This window comes from Rattus norvegicus, chromosome 1 (genome assembly GCF_036323735.1).
Source record: "Rattus norvegicus strain BN/NHsdMcwi chromosome 1, GRCr8, whole genome shotgun sequence".
Classification (NCBI taxonomy): domain Eukaryota; kingdom Metazoa; phylum Chordata; class Mammalia; order Rodentia; family Muridae; genus Rattus; species Rattus norvegicus.
This window is the reverse complement of record NC_086019.1, coordinates 234,250,817-234,272,575: the sequence shown is the minus strand read 5'-3', so window position 1 is coordinate 234,272,575 and position 21,759 is coordinate 234,250,817. Positions and strand designations below refer to the sequence as shown.

At 41.6% G+C, this 21,759-nt stretch overlaps 1 protein-coding gene and 1 long non-coding RNA gene across 10 annotated transcripts in view; one reads left to right on the top strand and one right to left on the bottom strand.

Moving 5' to 3' along the window:
- Positions 1 to 425: 425 nt before the first annotated feature.
- Positions 426 to 21,759, bottom strand: part of Vldlr (very low density lipoprotein receptor) — a 32,382-nt gene continuing 11,048 nt past the window's right edge. For 5 of the 9 annotated variants that reach the window (XM_006231197.4, XM_039102103.2, XM_063282122.1 and 2 more), the window contains 18 exons: positions 19,074 to 19,193; positions 14,774 to 14,896; positions 13,332 to 13,454; positions 11,349 to 11,720; positions 11,141 to 11,263; positions 10,925 to 11,047; positions 10,229 to 10,348; positions 10,000 to 10,125; positions 9,344 to 9,515; positions 8,552 to 8,770; positions 6,986 to 7,104; positions 6,288 to 6,427; positions 5,842 to 5,983; positions 4,490 to 4,636; positions 3,520 to 3,603; positions 3,107 to 3,187; positions 2,169 to 2,338; positions 426 to 1,073 (listed from right to left, as the gene is read on the bottom strand). In XM_006231197.4, the coding sequence (XP_006231259.1) occupies positions 1,038 to 1,073; positions 2,169 to 2,338; positions 3,107 to 3,187; positions 3,520 to 3,603; positions 4,490 to 4,636; positions 5,842 to 5,983; positions 6,288 to 6,427; positions 6,986 to 7,104; positions 8,552 to 8,770; positions 9,344 to 9,515; positions 10,000 to 10,125; positions 10,229 to 10,348; positions 10,925 to 11,047; positions 11,141 to 11,263; positions 11,349 to 11,720; positions 13,332 to 13,454; positions 14,774 to 14,896; positions 19,074 to 19,193 (2,540 nt within the window). In that variant the 3' untranslated portion in view covers positions 426 to 1,037. The remainder of the gene's footprint in view (positions 1,074 to 2,168; positions 2,339 to 3,106; positions 3,188 to 3,519; positions 3,604 to 4,489; positions 4,637 to 5,841; positions 5,984 to 6,287; positions 6,428 to 6,985; positions 7,105 to 8,551; positions 8,771 to 9,343; positions 9,516 to 9,999; positions 10,126 to 10,228; positions 10,349 to 10,924; positions 11,048 to 11,140; positions 11,264 to 11,348; positions 11,721 to 13,331; positions 13,455 to 14,773; positions 14,897 to 19,073; positions 19,194 to 21,759) is intronic. The other 4 variants (XM_063282143.1, XM_063282154.1, XM_017588829.3 and 1 more) reach the window with 3 other exon arrangements.
- LOC134485215 (uncharacterized) lies at positions 5,977 to 8,252 on the top strand. The gene is made up of 2 exons (XR_010063223.1): positions 5,977 to 6,115; positions 7,985 to 8,252. It is a non-coding gene; the product is annotated as an uncharacterized LOC134485215 (long non-coding RNA).

Here is a 21,759-nt window from a genome sequence, read left to right as displayed (position 1 = left end):
ACCTCATGAAAATCTTGGCATGAGTTTCTAGATAGTTGTGGGGGAAAAAAAGCAAGAAAAAAGAAATCTGTCAGCAAAAGGAATTCTGGGAAGACAGTGTCATCTACAAAATAAAAAGTACATGGACTTGGTGTAGTGCTGCAGTCATGTAATTCTAGAAGTTGAGAGGCTGAGACAGGAGCATTGCAAGCTTGAGGCCAGCAAAGGAAGAAGGGAAGGAAGGAAAGAAGGAAGGAAGTGAAATATTTGGGGGAACAAATATTAAATGGTACTTAATTGTTTAGCTAGTTCTTGGTTGTAGAAGATACTAGCTCAATTATGGGCTTAGGTATACAACATTAAGAACTAACTATAGCTTGGATGTCTAGGACACTTGGCACTACTGTTCCCAGAAGCTCATCTTAGAGGAATAATCAAAACCGTGGTTAAGCTGCTTGGTTTAATTTTTTTTTAGCACTTGAAAAAAAATGTACAGTAGTTTGAATTCAGTCTTTGCAAACCTCTACAGAGGTCAAAGGTTTCATTCATCCGTACAAAATTAGTTACAAATTTATTTTTGGCAATTTCATCTTAGTAACCCGTTTTATCCTATTGCCATTGTCCCAACCATTGAAAAAGTTTACAATAATTTACATAGAAATATCTTCAAAGTGCTTAAGAATAGTGATTGTTCTCTGGGATATGTACAGGTGGCCTATACAGTATATGTACAGGTGGGAGTCACTATAGCACAAGGTTCATTGCTGGAATATGGCTTTCTAGGGAAAGTGCATATTTGGCCAGAGATGGCAATACTGTCTAGGGATTCAAGGGTTACAGATACTTGGTAACCACATCCAAAGCTGAAGTAGAACGTGGCCAAGAATATTTACAAAAGTAATATAAAAATGATCAAGTACACAAGCTTGATCCACGAAAAGATATCTTGATGTTCTTCCAGATGGGAGGAAGAAAAGAAACTTCAGCGCTGGCTCTGTTACCATTCCGGAGTAGGGTGTTATGGGTGTAGACCTCATAGAGCAAGACTTGTTCAGAACTCAAGCCAAATCATCATCTGTGCTTACAACTGAGATCTGTGGAGAAGGAAGAAGGTTCTGGTGAGCTTGTTGGCTAGTGTTAGCAACTCTACAAAGTGGACTTTCCTTTTGAGTTGGCCATTAAAAGACAGAAAGACTTGGAGGTCAGACATATACATTGTTGTTTGTGTCCCCAAGCTGAAATCTGAAACCCAAAAGGGGCTCCCAAGTCTGAAAATTTCTGAGTATCACCGTGACACTATGAAAGGAAAACTCCACGTCCAACCTTATGTTATTGGTTGTGGTCAAAATGAACATACATCAAAATATTCTGTAAAGTACTGGAGGTTCTATGTATGTATATAAGAATAGATGAAACAAATGGACTTTGTATTCAAACTTTTTATGACTGCAAACACTTCAAAATCCATGTCCTCCTTTAAAAAAAATCTACAAGTCTGAACACTTCTGGTACCAAGTACTTTAAAAAGGGATATTTAACCTGTACCTACTTGGTAGGAAAAAAAACCTTGACTGATTCTCTTTAAGGACTATAAATCTTAAAGACAAATGTGAAAAGATGTACAATATGAACTGAACACTATTCCACTGAACAGCATGCAAGGACCCTGTCCCTCATTTAGAAGTAGAGGACAAATAAGTACTTGGGTTTTAGTGGAAGAACGAGTGATCGTTGTTGTTGGCTTTGTAGAAAGCTGTCTCTCCAGGGTGGAATGGAGCACCTCTCCAAGGAAAGCACTTATTACTTTTGGCTAAGTGAATCTTACTCAAGCTATCGACTTCCAGTCAACTCTCCTATCCACAATTCTCATATGTCCACACTGATTTAGTTATCCAGTATGGAAGGAATTGAAGTTTAAAAATGAGCTAGTTGGTTCATACATGGTTCACATGTCACTAATAGAATCTAAAATAAGGTCAAGTAGGACTTACTTCCTCTTCCTCTGTGGGTGAGATGCTTATAAACTGATTGGTCTAGTGGGCCAGACATTTAGTATTTAACATGCAGTCAGTGGATAAAATGTCTGGGGCTTAATGATCCTTCCCAGCCCAGGTAGCCATAGCTAGTGGCTCTAGTCTCCTTTGAAGCAACTGATGTCAAATCAGTGAATACAAATGAAGCATACTTACTGCTGGGTATGTGTGTCCTACAGAAGCGCTATGTCTACCAATGTCTATTGAGAGGTCCTCTTCAGTGGTCTTCAAGTACACGGGATTGTCAAAGTTCATGCTTTTCATGTTTTTATGTTGCCAATTCCTCCACATCAAGTAGCCACCTACTGCTGCCATCACTAAGAGCACTGATTTAAAAAAAAAAAAAGAGGCGACTAAGTGAAGTCTAATGTTTATGGGCCTATGGTAATTAACACTAACAAGAGTTCCATGTTTAAGGGAACTTGGATAGCTAGAAGTTTGACTATAGGTTAGACAGTTTTGAAATAAATTCAGCTCAGTGGTTGTGTGAATCTTTGCACTGGAGGGTGGGATGAGGGAAGTGCATCCAGGAAAGTATAGAGTTCTGAGTCCCAACCCTAGGCCAACTGCAAAAAAATTACAGAAGTCTACACAGTGCTACATCAGGTGGTTCTGTGTATTAGGTCAACCAGTAAGCTAGGTCAAGGGAGACATTAAAGCAAGGTACCTTCAAATTTACATGACTGAAAGAGGCTTTAGAGATTCTTTTCCCTGAGTTCAAAAATAATTACTTTTAATTTACCCTTCGTGAATTCTACAGCTCATTGAAAAAGCATTTGTCCCTTTGCTCTCCTCCTCCTTGTGAATGACTATATACAATAAATGGGACTAGAATGAAACTCTTATTAAAGAGACTTCCTCTAAACAGGGATAAGCAAGGTTAACAAGTTCACCACACCATAAGGCCTTGTAGACAATTGATGGATATTCACTATGAAGGGAAAGGTGACACTGAAGAGTAGGTACCAGGTAGGTGAGGGAGGGAATGGAATTCAGTGTCTTATGTGTTATGACAGTCTAAGAGACCACTGGAAGGTGGCTGTACAGGAACTAAAACTGTCCATAAAATCTATATGAGAAGCAAATTTACTTACAGAGAGGAAGGATGGCCCAGGCAGCTGAAGTCCCTTTTGGGGGAACACTGACTTCTGATACTGCTGTGGTCACATTGATCCCTACAAGGACATAGAAGAAATCAGTCTATAAAGATTTGAATTAAGACTTAGACTTCCAATGATTAGGTAGAGGTCCTCATACCTTTGTGCATAATATTGATTTCTAGTATCCACTACAATTAGATATCAGAAAAACATTGGCTTAGAATTATTTGAGTTACATTAAACTGATAGGTTTAAATAAGTCATGAGAAATCCAGGATATGCAGGGTCTAAATCTTTGGATTTTAGGCACAAGTAGCCAGTTGGGGCCGAACCAGTAGTTAAAGGCTGATCGATTATTTAAGCGGCAGTTAGTTGAGATTAACAGTTTGCAATGCTGGACCCAATACCTCCAGGAACAAGTCCACTAGTTCGTAGGATGTCTGTTGTGTTGACATCTTTTGTCTCACTGTAAGTCACAGGAGTTGAAGTACCTGGATTATAAAAACCAAGAACCTGGTTAAGGCCAAGGTTCCTGAGTGGCTGACTGTGTAGTCCAGAGAGGTCATGCTGCAAGGTTATTTTTAACTCCAGGTAAAAGAAGACATCCCACTGCAGAATTACCTTGCAAAGTGGACGTGTCAGAATGGAGAGAAATAGCCAGCTTTGTGCAAAAATCCAGAAACATAGGAAACATTGGGCAGGGTGTGAAATTTGACAACTTAGAAATATTCAGACAAATGGATTCCTCTCCACAGAGCCCCAAGCTCCCGAAATGTCCATAAATGTTCTCAAATCTATTCTAGTGTGCTATGCACACCTGGGGTTCTTGTACCTATTTTCTTAGAAAACTGTGTAAGTACTTATTATGATGCTACATAATGAGGCTAATTAAGATATAACTATGTGAGTTCCTTGCTTACAATCAGCAAGTTCAGTTTGCTGCTTAATCAAAAGCTGAGAACAAACTACTAAAATTCAAGTTCAGACTATCCGTGAGTTTAAACGTGTGTCGTCTTCTGAGGCCAGTAAGTGTCCTAGAACCATAGCCTCCTTCCTCAAGTGCTTTCAGTATATTTGTTCTGCCCTCTATGGAAGACTTTAATTAGCTAAAAGTTGGCTAGCTCAGGGGGTATTAATGGGTACAAGTTAGCACTTCTGTCCCCTCTAAACTCAACTGATGCTGAGATGGGTCACAACTGAGCCCCAAAGCACTGATAGAATGAATGCCTGTCATACAACCATAATACCTAATCACCTCTTCTGAAATCAGTTTCAAACGTCAGCTACAACAGTCTCTAAAATCCAGGCAAGCTATAGGTGGTGTCCCATAATGCTCGTTCTATGTCTTGCTTGTGGTTGGAATGCTGAAAGCCTTACTTTGACACTCGCGTCCATTTTCTTCAAGATTGTACCCATTGGGACAGGAACAGGTATATTTTGGAGAGTGATCATTGATCTGTGGTGCTGGCAGGCAGAGATATTCACATCCTCCATTCTCCATATCTTCCTCACACCAGTTTTTACCTAGTTGGGAAGGAAAGTCCTTTAAAATAGGCACTGTAGTGTTAACTACCTATAGTCTCTGTGGAACTTACATTTGTCTACTCTATCTGTTCTTTAAATGAGACTAACATCAATGAAGAATGGGTATCACTGGTGTTGGACGGATATCAATCAATGTATTATGAGTACACTCTAAAGATACCTGATTCAAAGGCTTCTTTGGAAGTAGAGTAAGAGTTATGTCTTCCATGGATAATTGTGAAGGGAGTTGAGAGACCAGGCCTTTCTCACACTGTTTATTCAAAGATCAGAGCCAAGACTCAGGAGGAGGAGACAAATCACAATTTTCTGGCTTTATATACTGATTTACTCCTACAAAGTATAAGGGAACTCAGCCTCAGAGAGGTGTGAAGGTCTCATTAGATAGATAAGCTGGTGTTCTGGGCAAAATAAAACATAACTAGATATGTTAAATCCTATAAAGGATGTGTCGTGGTGGAGAAAAGGTGTTACAGATTAAGTTGTGTCCTTCCATAAAATTTTCACATTGAATTCCTAACTGACTATCTTAGAATGTGATCTTAGTTGCAGATACCGTATTGACAGAGGTATTCGAGTCAAAATGAGGTGATTAGGCTTAGATCTTAACCCCAAGTGTCTAGTGTCCTTGACAGAAGATGAACTATGGGTATAAGCATGTATCAAAAGAAGATATGTATAGATGCTATGGAGAAATGGCCATCTTCTAGTCAAGAAGAGAGGGAGAGAGCCTTCCCTCAAGTCTCCAAAAGGAACCCACTTACCAACACCTTGACTTTATACTCTTAATTTCCAGATTGTGAGATAGTAAATTTCTATTGTTTAAGGCACCCAATTTGTGCTATTTTGCTATAGCAAACCCAGAAAACTAGTCATGAGGAGTACCTGTGGCCTGAAGGTAACCATGGAAACTGGTATAACAGGCCTAGCAAGGAAGACCCATACGATGTAGAGATGAGGCCAAGCCACTAGGGCTTGGAAGGAGCTAAGAGTTGACTCTGAAGCCATTTCTTTAAGATGGCTGAAAAGAGATATTAGGCATCAAGTGTGGAATTGGACCTAGGGTTCAAGAGGACAAAAGTTATGTTTTAAAGGGAGTTGAGTTGCTAAGGAGCCAGTAAATAGTAAGTTCTGGACCATACTATTCCTTTAGCATGTTCATTAAGGAGTGGGCATCTTCATGTTACCTGAAGGCTGGACGAGTTCATGGTAGATAATGATGTCTTGGGCATCATTGAGATTGTTCACTAGAGTGGCCAGCTCTGACCCAGTGAATTTATTGGCACCATACACTGCTTCATTTTCTCCATCTATCCAGTAGACACGATCCTAAAACAGAACCTTACAATTAGCACGCAGACCCAAGGCTGACACAAATCAAGGGCTAAGATTATCATGATTTACTTGCCATTTAGTGGGGCAAGGTCTCTGAGTGATTCTCTGGAACATGGAGGACAAAAGGTAAGAGAAACAAGTTCTTTGGATTTAGTGTCTAATGTATACCAAGCCTTAAAGACTTAGTGTGTAATGTATACCAGGCTTTAGATAAAGGTTTTTCAGTTGGCTACTGCCCCTTCCTCTTCTCATAGAACTGTTCCAAAAGTGTCTACATCATGTGAGGAAGGAGTCTTACCTCAAATATGGTGAGTGCAAGAGGATGAGCTAGGAACTCCAGAGACTTGAGCACTATCCTACGATCTTGACCATTCAGGTCCACACTAGAGAGCATGTGCAACTTGGAATCCAGCCAGTAGAGGCGGCTTTTGACAAGGTCTAGGCAGGAAAACAGGATATGAGCTATAGCTGTTCCAGCTTCTATTTAAAACTCCCAATGAAGCCTTTCTATTTTATGGTTTCTTCTCTACCAGAAGTTCTTAATGAGGTCACAACAATAATTGTGAGGTCACCAAGAGAACATGTGTCTGCATTCCCTCTGTAGGTGCCAATGAGATTTCTAAGACTCTCAAAGTCATTGACTCACAAGATGCAACCTAAGACAGAGAAGGCTTGTATTTTGTATTTATTTCCAGATAATGCAGAAGGAAACAGTTATAAGTTACCACCCAGGGAAGGCAAGGGCACCATGCTTGCAGTGTTCCATATGAAAAGTCCAAAGATCTAAGGTTCCCTCACCATATTAGACCAATTAGATGACAAGCCAACTATCCTGGCACCCATAATTTGTTAAGTCTGGCATGTTTGTTTAGCTACTCTCTCCCAAAGTTTCTGCTATAGGTAGAAATAGAAGAATCATTTCAAATTTGTAATGGGCATGCATTTAAAAGCTATGAAGGCAGTTAACTAGTTTGTGAGGGGGATGGACATACATACCGAGGGTAATTCCATTAGGCCATTGGATGTCCTCTGTCACCAGTGGACGTCTATCAAATCCATTCATTCCTGCTTTTTCTATTTTAGCTGGCTCACCCCAGTCTGACCAGTAAACAAAGCTGGGAAGAGTGAAGTCAGAAAAGTGCTTTAATGGATTAGAAGGAATAAATTTGTACTTTAGAACAAAAGATTAAAGAATGAGCAGAACACTCTTAAGCTTGTGGCTCTTGAGATAAATGCTGATGCTTAAGGCTCTAATTATGTTTTGAGTAAATTAAACTTAACAGTTGGAATTCACAAGGGTTGGAAGCACAGTTCAGTGGTAGAATATTTGGCCTATCAGGTACAAGGCTCCAGGTCTACTCTTCAGGACTGTAGGAGGCAATGATATAGTTTCCAAGCCATAACCATGTTAGTCTGGGTTGATATGTAACTATCAGCCCAAAATTCCATTTCCTTTTCAAAGGCACATTTTCCCATAATCTGTACAGGACGAGTTTAGGGATTATGTTCTAATGACACTTCATAGGGACCAACTGTGATCATTGCAGCCAACTGCTTTCTAAGCAGCCTGCCTCAGTGAAACCTTTTGGCAAACGTTTGTTCTTCTCAATTGAACTTTTACATAATTTACATTTTTATATAGATGACTGGAGGGGACAGAGTTATGCAAATCCCAGTATTTCCTGGAAGTCCTAGATTTGAACACCCAGAGCTAACTAAGCCAATAAAGTGTTCTTCCCCAGAAGCTGGGTAGACAAAGTGTTCAGACACAGCTTTTGGTGTTTGTGCTACATGAAATCTAAAGCATTGCTAAAACTACCAAACAGCGGGGTCAGAAGGAATGAGATTGAGATGGCCTATGACAGCTCAGGCCTGCTCCATATTTTGTCACTCTCAGCATTTTTTCTATTAGTATACATTCACTATGTATCATGATTCGTTTCAAGAGAATATTTTCATTAAAATTTATCATGTACACAATTGAATTTTATCTAGCCATAGAGGAGGAAGAGGAGAAGAAAAAGAATGAAGTAGAAGATGAATTAGAAGAAGCAGAAACAGAGAGAAGAAGAAGAAAGGGAAGAAGAAGAAAAAGGAGGAGGAGGAGGAGGAGAAGGAGAGGAAAAAGAAGAAGAAGAAGAAGGAGGAGGAGGAGGAGGAGGAGGAGGAGGAGAAGGAGAAGAAGAAAATTTTATAACATTTTCTGGAAAATAAGGGTAACTGTAGGTGATCATATTAAATATAGAAAGATGCCAACAAGAAATATCACATCTTTTCTCCTATTTGCAGATCCTAGGTTTTATAAAGATGAATTGTGGGAGGTGGGGGTGGGGCAGGGGCAGAGACATGAGACATGAGATCAGGGAAGAATTAACTAAGGAAGAAAAGTGGGAGGGACTGGGCAATGAACACTGTCTTTGATGTCTTGAACCAGTTAATTCTGTTCTTGGGCACTCTTACAATGAGTGAGCTCTTTATGAGAAAAGCTCTTTATGAGAAAATCTCCTGACCTATGTTACTAGCACCCGAAAGGCTAAGTGGAAGAAAACATAGAATACAAACCCAGACAACGGATCCACAGCTATGGAGGCAGGCTCTCGCAAATCAGAGTTAAACAGGAACTTCCTCTTGGTTCCGTCTAGAGTAGCTACTGAAATAGTCTTAGAAGCCGCATCAGTCCAGTAGATGGTCTTGTACACCCAATCAACAGCAATGGCTGCAGGATTATAGACATTGTCGATCATTTTAAAATGTCTACCAACCTTGTCATCAATTGAGGCACTGAAACAGAATAGGTCACAAGAAATTTAAAAGTTGTCACCATTGGGCCCTGGAGAATGGACGTTTTGCTTACAAAATGTTCAAGGACTCTAGGAATCCCATCACACAGCAATGAAATTATTAAGGCGTGTTGCTTGGGGATGGGAAATTAGTAATACTGTGGCTTATCTAATTGTGGATGTGAACTCTCTATACAAGCTCAGAGCCCAGCAAAATTAGAAGAGAGATATTCAACTCAGTAGCCATCACCCCTGGTCTAAGGTTTCCACTGAGGAAAAGCTGTTGCCATCATTTCTTTTGTAGCGAGAAAAGTCAGTCCACAACTACAAAAGGGGAGGAAATAAGAGGTACTCTGATGTCATATGTAGGCATAGTCAAATTTTACATCATGATCAATCATCAAAGTAACAGCACATGGCCATTTAATAGCTGAAAAGCCAGTGTTATATCTGAAACTCCCTGCTAAGTAGATGGTAGAATGGAGCTAGAGACAAGAGAAGACCCACCCCTACTCCAATTCTTTCTACAGGCCTAATAACAGTGATCTATGCACAGAATGCAAGTGGGAGTTACCTGAAGATGGCCTTTTGGCTTAGATCAGCCCAAAATAGCTTCTGAGCTGCAATGTCAGCATCGAGAGCCACCGTGTTTCTTAGTTGTTCTACAAGTTGGATGTATTCCTTCCTCTCTAGTCCAATCTTCCTGATGTCTCTCCGATTAGTGAAGATCAGACTTGGCTCTTTGCCTATAAGACATAAGCCAGGTTGATTTAGGTTTGCTATAAGGCAACATCCTCTAAGTCACCTCCTCTTCACAGAGGACCACTGCTAAAGATAATGCTAAACATCTCAGTAGTATCCGGCCTGGAGTTTCAGCCCCCTGGGACCTTGCAAGTACTTTCACCCTGCTTAGGAAAGCAGTCTTGGGGTTGCAGCATTCAAAAGTAGGGTAGCTGATAAACATGTTACTTGTTTGAATTGTGCTCAGTTTTAGAAGCAGAAAGGAAGAAAATGTGGTGAATATTCATAGTATCCTATGCAAAAGGAAGGACCAAGGCAGATGCGTGGGAAGATGGTTTACTTCAAGCTATCCCGCTACACTAGCAGTTTACTAGCATTGCTCTGGGGTGTGACTTTATGTGTAGGTTGACTGCTGCAGTCACCGACTGTACCTTTTAGAATCAGTAACTCAAAAAGGTACCAGAGCAACACCAGCCCAAGTCCATTTACCTACTGCCTTGCACACGCCAGTGGCAAGATCCATTTGATAGCCACGACTACATTCACATTTGTAACCGCCTTTTAAGTTGATACAAATTTGACTGCAGATCCCCGGATTTTGGCATTCATCAATATCTAGGAGGGAAATTAGAATTAGTCTTGTTCTTCCTCTGCCTTACTAGATGTATGTTGCCCTTTCCCGTGTCCTCCAGGGGCCAGGCTCTTTGCTTCCACTCACCTCCACAGGTTTTCCTGTCTATCAGTTCAAACCCAGCTGCACAGTCACATTCATAACCTATAACTAGGTCTTTGCAGATATGGGAACAGCCACCGTTATTGACCAAGCATTCGTTGATATCTGGAATGAAAGGGTAGCAAAGTCATCTGATAGCTTACTTTTTGTTTTTAATATAATATTTTAGATTTATCCCTTTGAGACTTCCATATACAGACACAACGTATTTTGATCATTTCCACCACTCTGCACCCCACCCAGCTCTCAGAGGATGCGGCACAAATGTCTCCCTCCCAACTTCATGGTGCTCATTCTGTTTTCTGTTTGGTAAACCCAGAGTTGAAATTAGTATGACATTTTATTCTTAATTGATAGTCGTCTTATTCATATTCAATCTCAGGCTATTGGTGATGACTTTTCTAAGATTAGATTATTTGTTTTGTAGATATACATTTCAGGCTGGATGATAGTTATGAAGGATTTACTCAGGTTTTTCAGCTATCTTAAAGGGTTCCTAAACCCTAAGTTAGTTTGTCACCGGATAGAATTCCATTTTGTAACACTTTCTCTTCAAGCTTAACTATTAAAATGTAGCTTATTCCGAGTTCACTAGGGCACTAAGCAGGGTCCAAATAGCATTAGCTCTGATGGGCTGAATGGAAACTCCCGGCTCTGTCCGGGAGCAAGCCCCTCACTTACGGCACTCCTTCAGGGGCTCGTCGCTCCAGTCTCTGCAGTCCTGTTCCTGGTCACATACTTTGGTGATGTCTATGCATTCCCCACTTCTGCACTTAAACTTTCCAGGGCCCAGGCACTGATTGACTATAAAACCAAACACAAGAGAAAAGTTCCCCTGTTGGTCTGACCGGAGCAGCCAATGGCCTAAGTGAACACGATGGAGAGAAAGAACCTCACCGTTTTTGCAGTTGACTTCATCAGAGCCGTCAACACAGTCTCGGATGCCGTTGCATTGTCTGCTGCCATGGATACAGCTACCGTCCTCACATTCAAACTGGTCAGGTCTGCAGGTTCGAGAAGCTATGAAAGGAGGTAACAACGATGGAATTAAGCCAGCCAAATGGCTTCCGGTCGGCAAGTGGAAGAGAACAGGGAAGTTACTTACGACAGTTGACCTCGTCGCTGCCGTCCTTGCAGTCCGGGTCTCCGTCACACCGCCATTTTTTGTGAATGCACTCGCCAGAGCCACACTGGATCTCACTGGTGGGACATTTGGTGTGTATCACAGGCTGACGGCCACACTGCTCAAGAGACTCGTCTGATTGGTCGGAACAGTCTGCGTCATCGTCACACACCCAGCTGAGCGGGATGCAGGAGGAGGTGCTGCACTGGAACTCGTGGGCACCGCAGGTCGGTGGAGCACAGTCCAGCTCATCACTGCCATCGTCACAGTCATCCTGTCCATTGCACACAAAGTTCCTGGAGACACAGCGGCCACTGGAGCAAGTGAACTCATCCGCGCTACATGTAATGTTGCCTGTTAGAGGGAGGATGGATGCCCCATTGAAAGTACATCAGCACTTTTAAAAAATATGCAAGACTCTCATCACCAGATCAAACATATTCATCTTCGATGATTAACTTTAGCTTTCTAATTGAAAAGCTATAGTGCTGTTACATTGAGAACATTTCTGGAATACGACAAAACAGTTTCACACTATAAAATAAGATGCAGCCATACTATGTCGAAGAGCAGAAATAAAGGACCAAGAAAACAGTAGAAGGCTAGAAACTAATTTGAGATGAGACCCACAACTGACGCTTAAAGGGACAGTGTTCAAAGGCTTAAGCTGGTATTGGGTATTTCATTTTGGAAGGCAGGGTTATACCTAAGCCAACCTATTGCATGGCAGCCCAAATCACATGACTAGCTGAGAATATACATCAGCTACATGGGCAAGGCATAATGGATATTAAGGCACTATCAAAAAAGAAACAAACCAAAGACACTCTACATGGTTCCTTTCCTTTTCAGTCTTTTAAATAAACATTAGGAATACCATCTTAATAATTTTTAGTTTTTTTTTTAAATGTTTCTGCTAGGATCAGAATCTCAGCCTAGCAACCCTGCATGCTATTGATGATAAGGTATCCATAGTGATTTAAATTCCTGCCAAAAATACCAAGGTTATAATTTGGTGGTAATTGGACAGGAGACCACGACTCTCTTGGGAAGCAAAGTGTAGATTTGCGAGGGAAATGCTTGGCAGCTCCAGGGCTCGCCACGGCAATGCATGAAGCTCAATTCTATGACTGAACGTGAAACTCATTGGACTAGGTGCAATTACCCTCACAAAGTGACTTGTACATGCCAGACTAGTGTTTGACCTGCAAGGACCCTGAGCTCCCTGAATACTGCGGAGGTTACACTCATCAAACTCAGATTAGAGAGGCGCCTTAAAGGGGTAGTAATTTGAAAGAAGTCAGGGCAATGTTTATTTAACCTGCAGATTTTCTCCAGGGCCTCACCTTTAACACAGACACTTCATTATAGACTTTCTAAGAATATAAGCATGAAAGAATAGGAAACAGTGCTAGCATTCAGAGACAGGAATCATGATAGGACACAAAGGTCAGTTAGACTTTGTAAGCATTTGCTGGCCACATGCTAGATCATACTACAATGCTAACTTAACCAGTTGGTGGAAATGGTTGTCCCATACTCACATACCTTATTCCAAGAAGCTAGTCTAACTAAACCCAGGACTGTGTCTGTTGGTCCCATCACCTTCTAGTTTTATGGAGCCAGTGTAAGAAAGGCCCATGAGTTACTGTCATAAAAGACAAAAGCCCACATTGCTGCTACCTTACTAAGCTATGCTAAATGTACTATGCTGAACAGAAGCACCAAGATGACTTCTCTGCTTGCGTCTATCTGCCTAGAAGGCATACCAGGCAATAGCTGATTACCAGGAAAAGGCCTTTCACAGTTTTGTGGTGGTTAGGAAGGACAAGTATTGAGGAGACAGCGAAGCCACTGCAAAGTGGGTCAGTGGCACTGGGTCTTCGGCTTAAGTTAGCATCCCTTGCCCACCTTTCTTTAGGAAAAGGGTCTTTGGGGTATGCCACTGCACACTGGTCTTCTTACCACAGTTTTCTTCATCTTCTCCATTGTCACAATCATTTTCACCATCGCATCTCCAGGACTCTGGGATACACTGAGTAGAACGGGCGCCACAGCTGATTTCATTTATGCGGCATGTTCTCATATCTGTTGATGACATACAGTCTCAAAAGAGCCTCCAAACTGGTCAGTGCAAAGCTGCTGCTCCCGTGCTGCCTGGAAGTGCAACACCTGGGACTCAGTGGTCAGGCACACAGGGCACACTGAGTAGTGGAAGCCAGGCAGGTCCTTCGCCAGCTCCGTCCTTAGAAGCTACGCCAAGCAAGGCCACCTGGCAGCAGACCTGAGAACCCTGACCAGGTTACTCCTTCAAGGTTCTGCCGCACGCTTAGTTCTGCCTTTTGTTTTACTTGGCACAGTTAGGTTGGTTTGTTAGCCTGCTCCTAGTCCATTACCTATGTTTGGATATCTGTGGGCATACCAGATATTGTCACCTAATCCTGACTCCATTAAAGGTCAGATGCTACTGCCTATGAGACCTTCGATGGAACAGTTGCCTTCCTAGGCCCCCTTTCACATCTTTCATTATATACACGAAGCAGGACTATGTGTTGATTTTATCACGGCATTCACCACTGAAACATGGGGCTTAATCTGTGTAGGTCCTGTCTAGGACCCTCAAGTTTCCAACTAACTGACGAAACAGTTCACTTCTTTGCTAGAAAATGAAAGTCTAACCTTAGTTATTCCTGTAATCCTATCCTAAACCTAAACTTGGTTCATGTTGATCCTATTTCTTCTGTATGAGCAGGCCTCTACTACGATGGATCCTCAGACTAGTCCTCGTCTTAGCATCCAAATGATCCCAGTTTGATTCCACCACACCCTTCCGCCTGCCCTGCATATCAGCCTATGAGAAAAGAGATTTATTTGTACCTCTATGAAGTTTTTCTTACTCGATAACAAACTCTTATGGCCCTTGCTTTTGGTTACATGTTTGTTAAATGTCCCCAAATTACCCTATTACTAATCATCTTCCTGTTTTAATCATAGCATGTTTTTATAATATAAGAGTCTGTGCATTTCAAAGCTTATGTGTGAGTCTTAGGAAACCTTCACATCTTGATTTTACTTCCAGGATCAGGGAACCATCTACCCAGTTCCTGTCAAACATTTGAGATCTGTGCACCTAGTCAAGGAGTTCTTAATTGAATCTGCTGGCTTCAGTCTTAAGTATTCAATGAGGAAGCTACCCAAGAGAATGTCAGTCTTGTTAGACTAGGGAGAGCAGTCTTTAAAGGAGATGGAATAACTGTTAATAGCTTGAATGACCTTCAAGTCAGTTGGCCTCAAGTTTAAGGCAGGCAAAGAAAAATGAATGCCAAGCAATCGATAAAGCATCACTTAGAACGGAGACAGAACAGCACAAAAGAGGTCAAGTCCAAAGCAAGTTGAGGCACACTCACGGCACTGTTCTGGGCTTTCATCAGAACCATCTTCACAATCAGGGTCCCCATCACACTGCCATCTGTTGGGAACACACTGGCCGTTTTTGCACACGAAGTCTGACTCAGCACATGTCTTCTTCACTATAAATGTTTATTTTCAGAGTTAGAATTAAGGCCAATTACCCCAGACCTCAATTTTCTGATTAAGGTAAAAACCATATTTTGTTATATTTCCCTTTAAAAATAATGCTGAACCAACCGACTGATATTCAGATTGTTGGCATCTCTAGGCAGACTTTAGAAAGCTCATCTTTTCCTCATAGGTTTCAGAGGAGGGACTTGGAAGATGATAAAATCAAGGAAAGACAAATGTTGTCCATTGTCTTATGACCCAGGGTCATCTCAAAATGAACTCATCTGTGTACAATGTTAGCGCCATGGATTCCTTCCAACTCATTCACACGCTATGAGGTGTTTTTCTCCAAGACCATTTTCTGTCCCTCTAATAGAACATTTGGGAGTGGACAATTTATAAAGGGAAGAAACTTACTTCAGCTCAAGGTTCTGAGCTGGGAATCCTAAGAGCATGCCACTAACACTTGCTTACCTTTGAGTGAGGACCTTGTGGCTTGCTTCCTAGCCCACTCTGAGTAATTAGTCAGGTCCAGGGAGAAAGGATTTATTCCCTCTCACTGACCTAATCACTTCGTAAATACCGTACTGTCTCCCAAAACAATACTATTAAAAATCAGACTCCAACACAAGCTCCAGAGGAAACAAACCATAGAGGAGATTTTTAACAACAAAATACTCCATCCTATTGGACCACAGGATAACTGTTCGATATAGAGTATGTGTGTCTTCATGTGCTTCATACCTTAAAATCCCTACAGTTCTGTTCTAGGAGGGAGGACCTGAGAGAGGTGAGGCTGGAACCTTCTCAGATGGGATTGGTGCCCTTATTAGAAACATGAGTGCTTGCTTACCACCCTCCCATCTCTCCTTCTCCTTTCTCCCCTACCATGGGAGGACATGGGGAAAAAACAGCTTTCTGCATTCCAGAAAAGAGGTCTTTTATCAGACACCCTCTCTGCCACTTCTTTGTTTTGGGACGTCCTAACACCCAGAATCCTAAAATCAAATTTCTATTATTTAAGCCTCCCTCCCTATAGGATTTGTGTTACAGCAGTGTAAAGCAAGGCTGTTTCAGGGACATTTGTTACACTGCATGCAACGCAGTATGTAGAGTATCTAGAACTGGATAGTGCCACTCTTGCTGGTCTACTGGGGTAGAGGGACTCACCCCCTAGACAAGCTTAAAGTCAATTATAACACTTAGAACAAGTGGTAGGACTTGGAATTCAAGGAGATTTTAGGCTTTCAGCCAAAGTTTGGTTTAACATCAACCAACTGAAAGTCACTGGGGCTGCTAGGACTAAGTCCCATAATTCACAGCTCCCATCAAATAGCCTAAGGCAAAATATCAATTCCACTACTAATTCTTCCTAGGGCAAGACTCAGAGTTGCACTACAACTTGCCACCCATTGGCTAATTAGACCGGGAAAGCAAAATATAAACAAAGCAGGCAGCTTGATCACTGTACCCACAAAGGAGTCCCAGAATCTGGAAGAGTCTTGCCAAAGTAGCTAGACGAGATATCAACACACCGTGATTGTCGTTATAGATTAGATTTCTCAATCCCTATATGTCTATACTTTCTACCCAAACATCCATTAAAAAAACCCTCTAATCAATTTTCTGTGTTTGAGAATCAGCCAAAGCCTGCAATGCTTTGCAAACTTAAAAGAGATCACTGGGCATGAGGGGTTTAAGTTGGGTAGAGGCCTTGAAGGCTAAGCATATTCTTATGCCTTTCTTGTTAAGCCTATAAACTTGGATGATAGTCACTCTGTAACATTCAGCATGGGCTGATAAATTATGATGATCCCTAAGGGCTTATTCATGTCCTTGAACGCAACTAAGAAACCTACAAAGCCATGCCAACTCATAAATTCACCCGTTTTTAAATCACCGTAATACAACGTTAACCTGGCAAATACTAAACAAGGCCTGTGTTCTCTTGGGCCCATGTGGAAACAGAAGCCAGGCTATAGGGTCTGGATGCTATAATTCAACCTGTGATCAGCTCTGTAAGTTGCAAAAGAGAGACCAGAGTGATGGCTATAAAGGAAGCAGATGATTTCTGCAAGTAGAAAATGTCATGATATGAAAGGTCAACTGTGCAACAAAGAGGTAGAACAAAGATGATACAGATGCATCTCCATAGACTTCATCCTTCTCAGTTCTGAGCGTACACGGTAAAGGCAAGGAAAAGCTATTCGAATCAACATTGATGTGCAGACAGAAAGCATTCCGCCGGGGAGGAAAGCCATCAGATACATATTCTAGGAACCCAAAAACCAAATGGCATAGGAAATCCACACTCAAATTGATCATAGTAGTTGTCAAGTGGAAAAATGAGTCCTGCTGAAAACTGCAAGGACGTATGGGTCAAAGGTTAGATGGGGAAGTTAGAAAGCGGCTTCAGAAGTTTCAAGTACATTTGTAGTTTTTCCATTTCAGACACACGTTTAAGGCTGCTTTTGGTGATGCGCCTTCCCTGTTTACCTCCTGGGAACCAGCAACAAATCTGCAGATGGATGTGTATTAATTTATCCCACTTCAAGAGATCTTGATTCACTATACTGTTCATCCACCACTTTCCACCACCCAAATCCTTCTACCAGGTGTCTGGTAGAGAGTATTTATGCAGAAAGGACTTAAGAAAATCCCGTCACCGCTCCTATGATGACCCAGGTGTTTCTGGCGAGCTAGATGATAAAACCTCCTAGAATGGGAAGTATAAAAATTGGTATAAGATGTCCTTTGCCTGATACATAATTTTTTTGGTAGCTTTGTACCTTATAACGATAAAACAGCTGAAAGTCCTCTTAGTTCCATATCAGTTGAGAGAACTATAGTCTTTAGACAACCTAGCAGTGGCAGGGAACTCAGCACTCTGTGGAGCAGACTGAAATTCTTACTTTAAAAAGCACACAAAGGAAAGAATAACACAGGAGAACTGTGCTTGGTCTTGGGACTGGGGCTAAGTTATTGCAGAATGGACCCTCAGAGCTGACACTGGCACAGAAACACCTGGAGTGACATTTCAAGGTCTCTCGAGGTGGGATAAATTAAACACATAAATCTGCAGATTTGTTCCTGGCTCCCAGGAGGCAAACAGGGAAGGTGTAAGCATTATCAAAAGCAGCCTTAAATGTGTGTCTGAAATGGAAAAACTACATATTTACTTAAAACTTCTGAAGTCTTCTTCTAACCTTTGACCCATGTATGGTTGTAATTTCCTGGAGGGCTCATTTTTGCACTTGACAATGACTGTGATCAATTTGAGTATGGATCATGTCCCAGACAATTTTAATGTTGATAAACAAAGAGGCGCCAAAGGCATAACAAGACAAATTAACAAGGCAGTTATAAAACCCAACATGGCCTTTATTTTTCTTCTGTTCCCCAAGTGCTGGGGCACACATGTGCCTCCACACCCAGCATTGTCTGTACCATCTTTCAAAAGGCAAACGACAATGGTGACACTCATCTTCCCTCTCAACATTGCCCTGAGATTTTTACAATACAGAACAGAGTGAAAAAGTAAACTTCAGCAAAAATTTCAGGTCCATGTGATGTTGACATACAGTTCTTAGCTATTCTGTGTGGCATGAGGTGGTGGGGCCAACATAGGCAGCCATTTCTCACAATGACCTTTTGATAGGCTCTGATCAATGGTATGCTGTTATATTCACATTCATTTGTGAAGGGAATGCTTTCTACCTTGCCTAACGGTTCTGTAGAAGTAACTATTGTAAACAGAAAAATAGAGTCCTTTTCTGATTTTTGATGCCTGTTGTTGTCTTGTCATTTTTATAGCAGTTAGTTAACCTCTAAAATGTTAGGGGATTTTGTAGTGTCTATAGCTTTCTATCTTCTTGGATCAAAAGCCATTTGTGACTTTAAAGATACATTTACTTTATTTATGTACAATGTGCATTTCTGTATAATTGTATGATGCTTGTGTGTGTTCAGGCGCATACACAGGGGATGCCCATGGACATTAAATATGGGTGTCGAGTTATAGGAGGTTACGAGTTGTTCAATCAATTTGGGTAGTAGGAATTGATCTCAAGTCCTCTGAAAAAGTTCTACACAATCGTAACCACCAAGACATCCCTGTACCAATTCCCCCATTTATATATTTATTAAAGTTTGGTTATGAACAAGACCTCCAAGGTCTTTACTTACCACAGTTCTTCTCGTCACTGCCATCAGTACAGTCTTCGTCTCCATCACATTTCCACAGCAGAGTAATGCAGCGACCATTTGTGCACTGGAATTGGGAGCTGTCACATTTGGCTTTCTTCCCTAGGAGAAGGAAGGCACATTGATCAATGCAGGCCCAGAAGGTAAGTTAGAGATACAAGTTCCCCAAGGTTGATGGATAGGGACAGCTACAGACTCAGCAATCTGTAACATTCCAGGGGTCAGCCTCGGATGGGTTTGGGAGCAGTGGACAACACTAGCAGACTCCTTCACTAGGCAACAAACTAAAACTGAACATTAGAGCTCCAGCCTTTCTCCCAGAGATCCACAGCTGTATCCCTGGTTCTGTCTTGTGTAGTACAAACAGAGAGGAATTATGTAGCTTCTAAGAAATCAAGCACATGCCGGCCAGTGATATTTTAGCTACTATGTCAACATGTGCCTCATCTCCAATGGTGACTGTAACATTTCAATGGAGCAACAGAATTCTAGCGTCTAGAGAACATTCAGATGAAGAACTAGCAAAAGAAAACTTCAGAAGAAAAGACACCACCTCTAAGAAAATTGAAGGACAAGGAAAGATTATGGACTTCAAGTAGGTTGGGAATGTAACAACAAACATGGACACTCAACACCTAAATGTGCTCACTGACAGGGTGGTATGCTCACAAAATTGTCTGGTTGAAAAGAAAGTACAAAGCACCATGGGCTAAGAGAGTGCCCTTTAACTCCTTCAGGAGAAAGTCCAGAAAGCCTTACTGTTCGTAAAGGGTAACTTCCTGCACATAGGATGAGACACTAACAGGCCTGACCCTCAGTGGGCCGAGGAGATGATGTACGACCATGTGTTAGTTCTCAGGAAAAGTTTGAAACACAAAAAGATAAATACAGAGAAGCTTTATATAGGATGAGCATATAAAGAAAATATTTTTGCATAGCTGTGCACCACGTGTTTTAAGCTGTTATTAGAGTTTAATTTTTTTTAAGGTGGGCCAGTGAGGTAGACGGCTCAGTGAGTAAAGGCACTTGCTTTCTAAGTCTGATCACCTGGGGTCAAGCTCTGGAACCTAGGGTGGAATGAAATGACTCCTGAAGTTTGTCTACCAACCTTCACACTGGTGCTGTGCGCCCTGAATAAACATTTGTTTTTTAATGTTTAAGAAAGATAAAAAGAATAGTCATTGTTGAAAGCAAACAGTTTTGTAAACTTATTCAAAATCAAAGGCCCATCAAGTATAGTGTTTCTGAAGTGACAGTGATGTCCTAGGCTCTGGATTTCACTTTTTATTGATTTACAGGCTCACCCAGAGCAATCTCCAATGCTGCCAAGCCCATCCATGCTAAGCATCCTGTACAGAAGCACATTTTAACCTTGTACAGATAGATATACTTGTATGTACCTTTTCAGGGTTTAGATATGTTTGGATACACGCATACCTGCCATTGTGTTATGGCTGCCTACAAAATTTAGTGCAAGTACCATGGTGTATACCTGCAGCCTAGAATCAATAGGTTGGACCCTATAGCCCAGCTGCGAAGTCAAACCATTGTGTTTTGAATGAGAATGGTCTCCATAGGCTCATACATTTTACTCACGGGTGGAACTGTGGGAATGATTAGAAAGTTTCAAAAGTCCTCACTAAGCCCTCTCTGCCTGTCTGTCTGTCTGTCTGTCTGTCTGAGCTGCTAGCTTTTGTTCCAGTGTCATACCTGCCTGCCTGTTGGTTGCTATGCTCTCCACCATGATGGTCATAGACTAACCCCTGAAACTGTAAGCAAGCCCCCAGTGAAGTACTTTCTCTTCCACATTGCTTTGTTCCTGGTGTCTCATCACAGCAATAGGACAGAACTAAGACAACCAATGTGGTGTGTTTAAGTAAAGGGACAATGGATTGTAGAGCTTACGACTTATCTCTTTCTTTATGTGATGCATGATTATCTCTCTACAAGAACAGGGTATTAACTTTTCTTTCCTTTGGTTTTTGCCTCCAGGATCCAGAGGTGAGATGGCTCAGCAGGAAATGGCACTTGCTACCAAGATTGAGTCCTACAGGGTTGGGGAGAACTGATTCCTGTAAGTTGCCCTCTGACCTCCCATCTATGCTATGGCACAAGTGTACACATATATACACATAAATGCATACATGAGTAAATAAATGCAATTAAAGTCCTTTTTATGTCTAAAAAAACTCAACCTGGTGGCTGGAATGGTGATCTTGGGCCAATGGAATCACAGCAAGATTAATGAACATTTGTAGGTGAGAGACACAAGGGGCCATCGCACCGCCTCCAGTTTGCATAAGCTGTGTAAGTGTGTGTGCCCAACAGCATGCAGACCACTCTAATCCTTTAATAGCATTTCCTGGCTATGGCCACAGCTTTACTCAAGAGTGACTTTGCTATCACAAGCAAACAATGTGTGAGGGTGGCAAGCAGAAAGAAGGGACTGATAAGGGTTGTGTGTCTTAAAAACCAAGGCCTCCTTTGGAAAACACATGTTTACAAATCAGCTCCAAAACCAAGTCAAAGGCATCAAGAAAGCATGGCTAGGAGACAATGGGGTGCCATGTCTAACTCAGTGAGGAGAGAAGGAGAGCAAGCTAGAGCCACAGATTCTGATGCCAGAGCTCATGGCATTGGCTCATTAGGGACATGTCTTTTAGAGAGG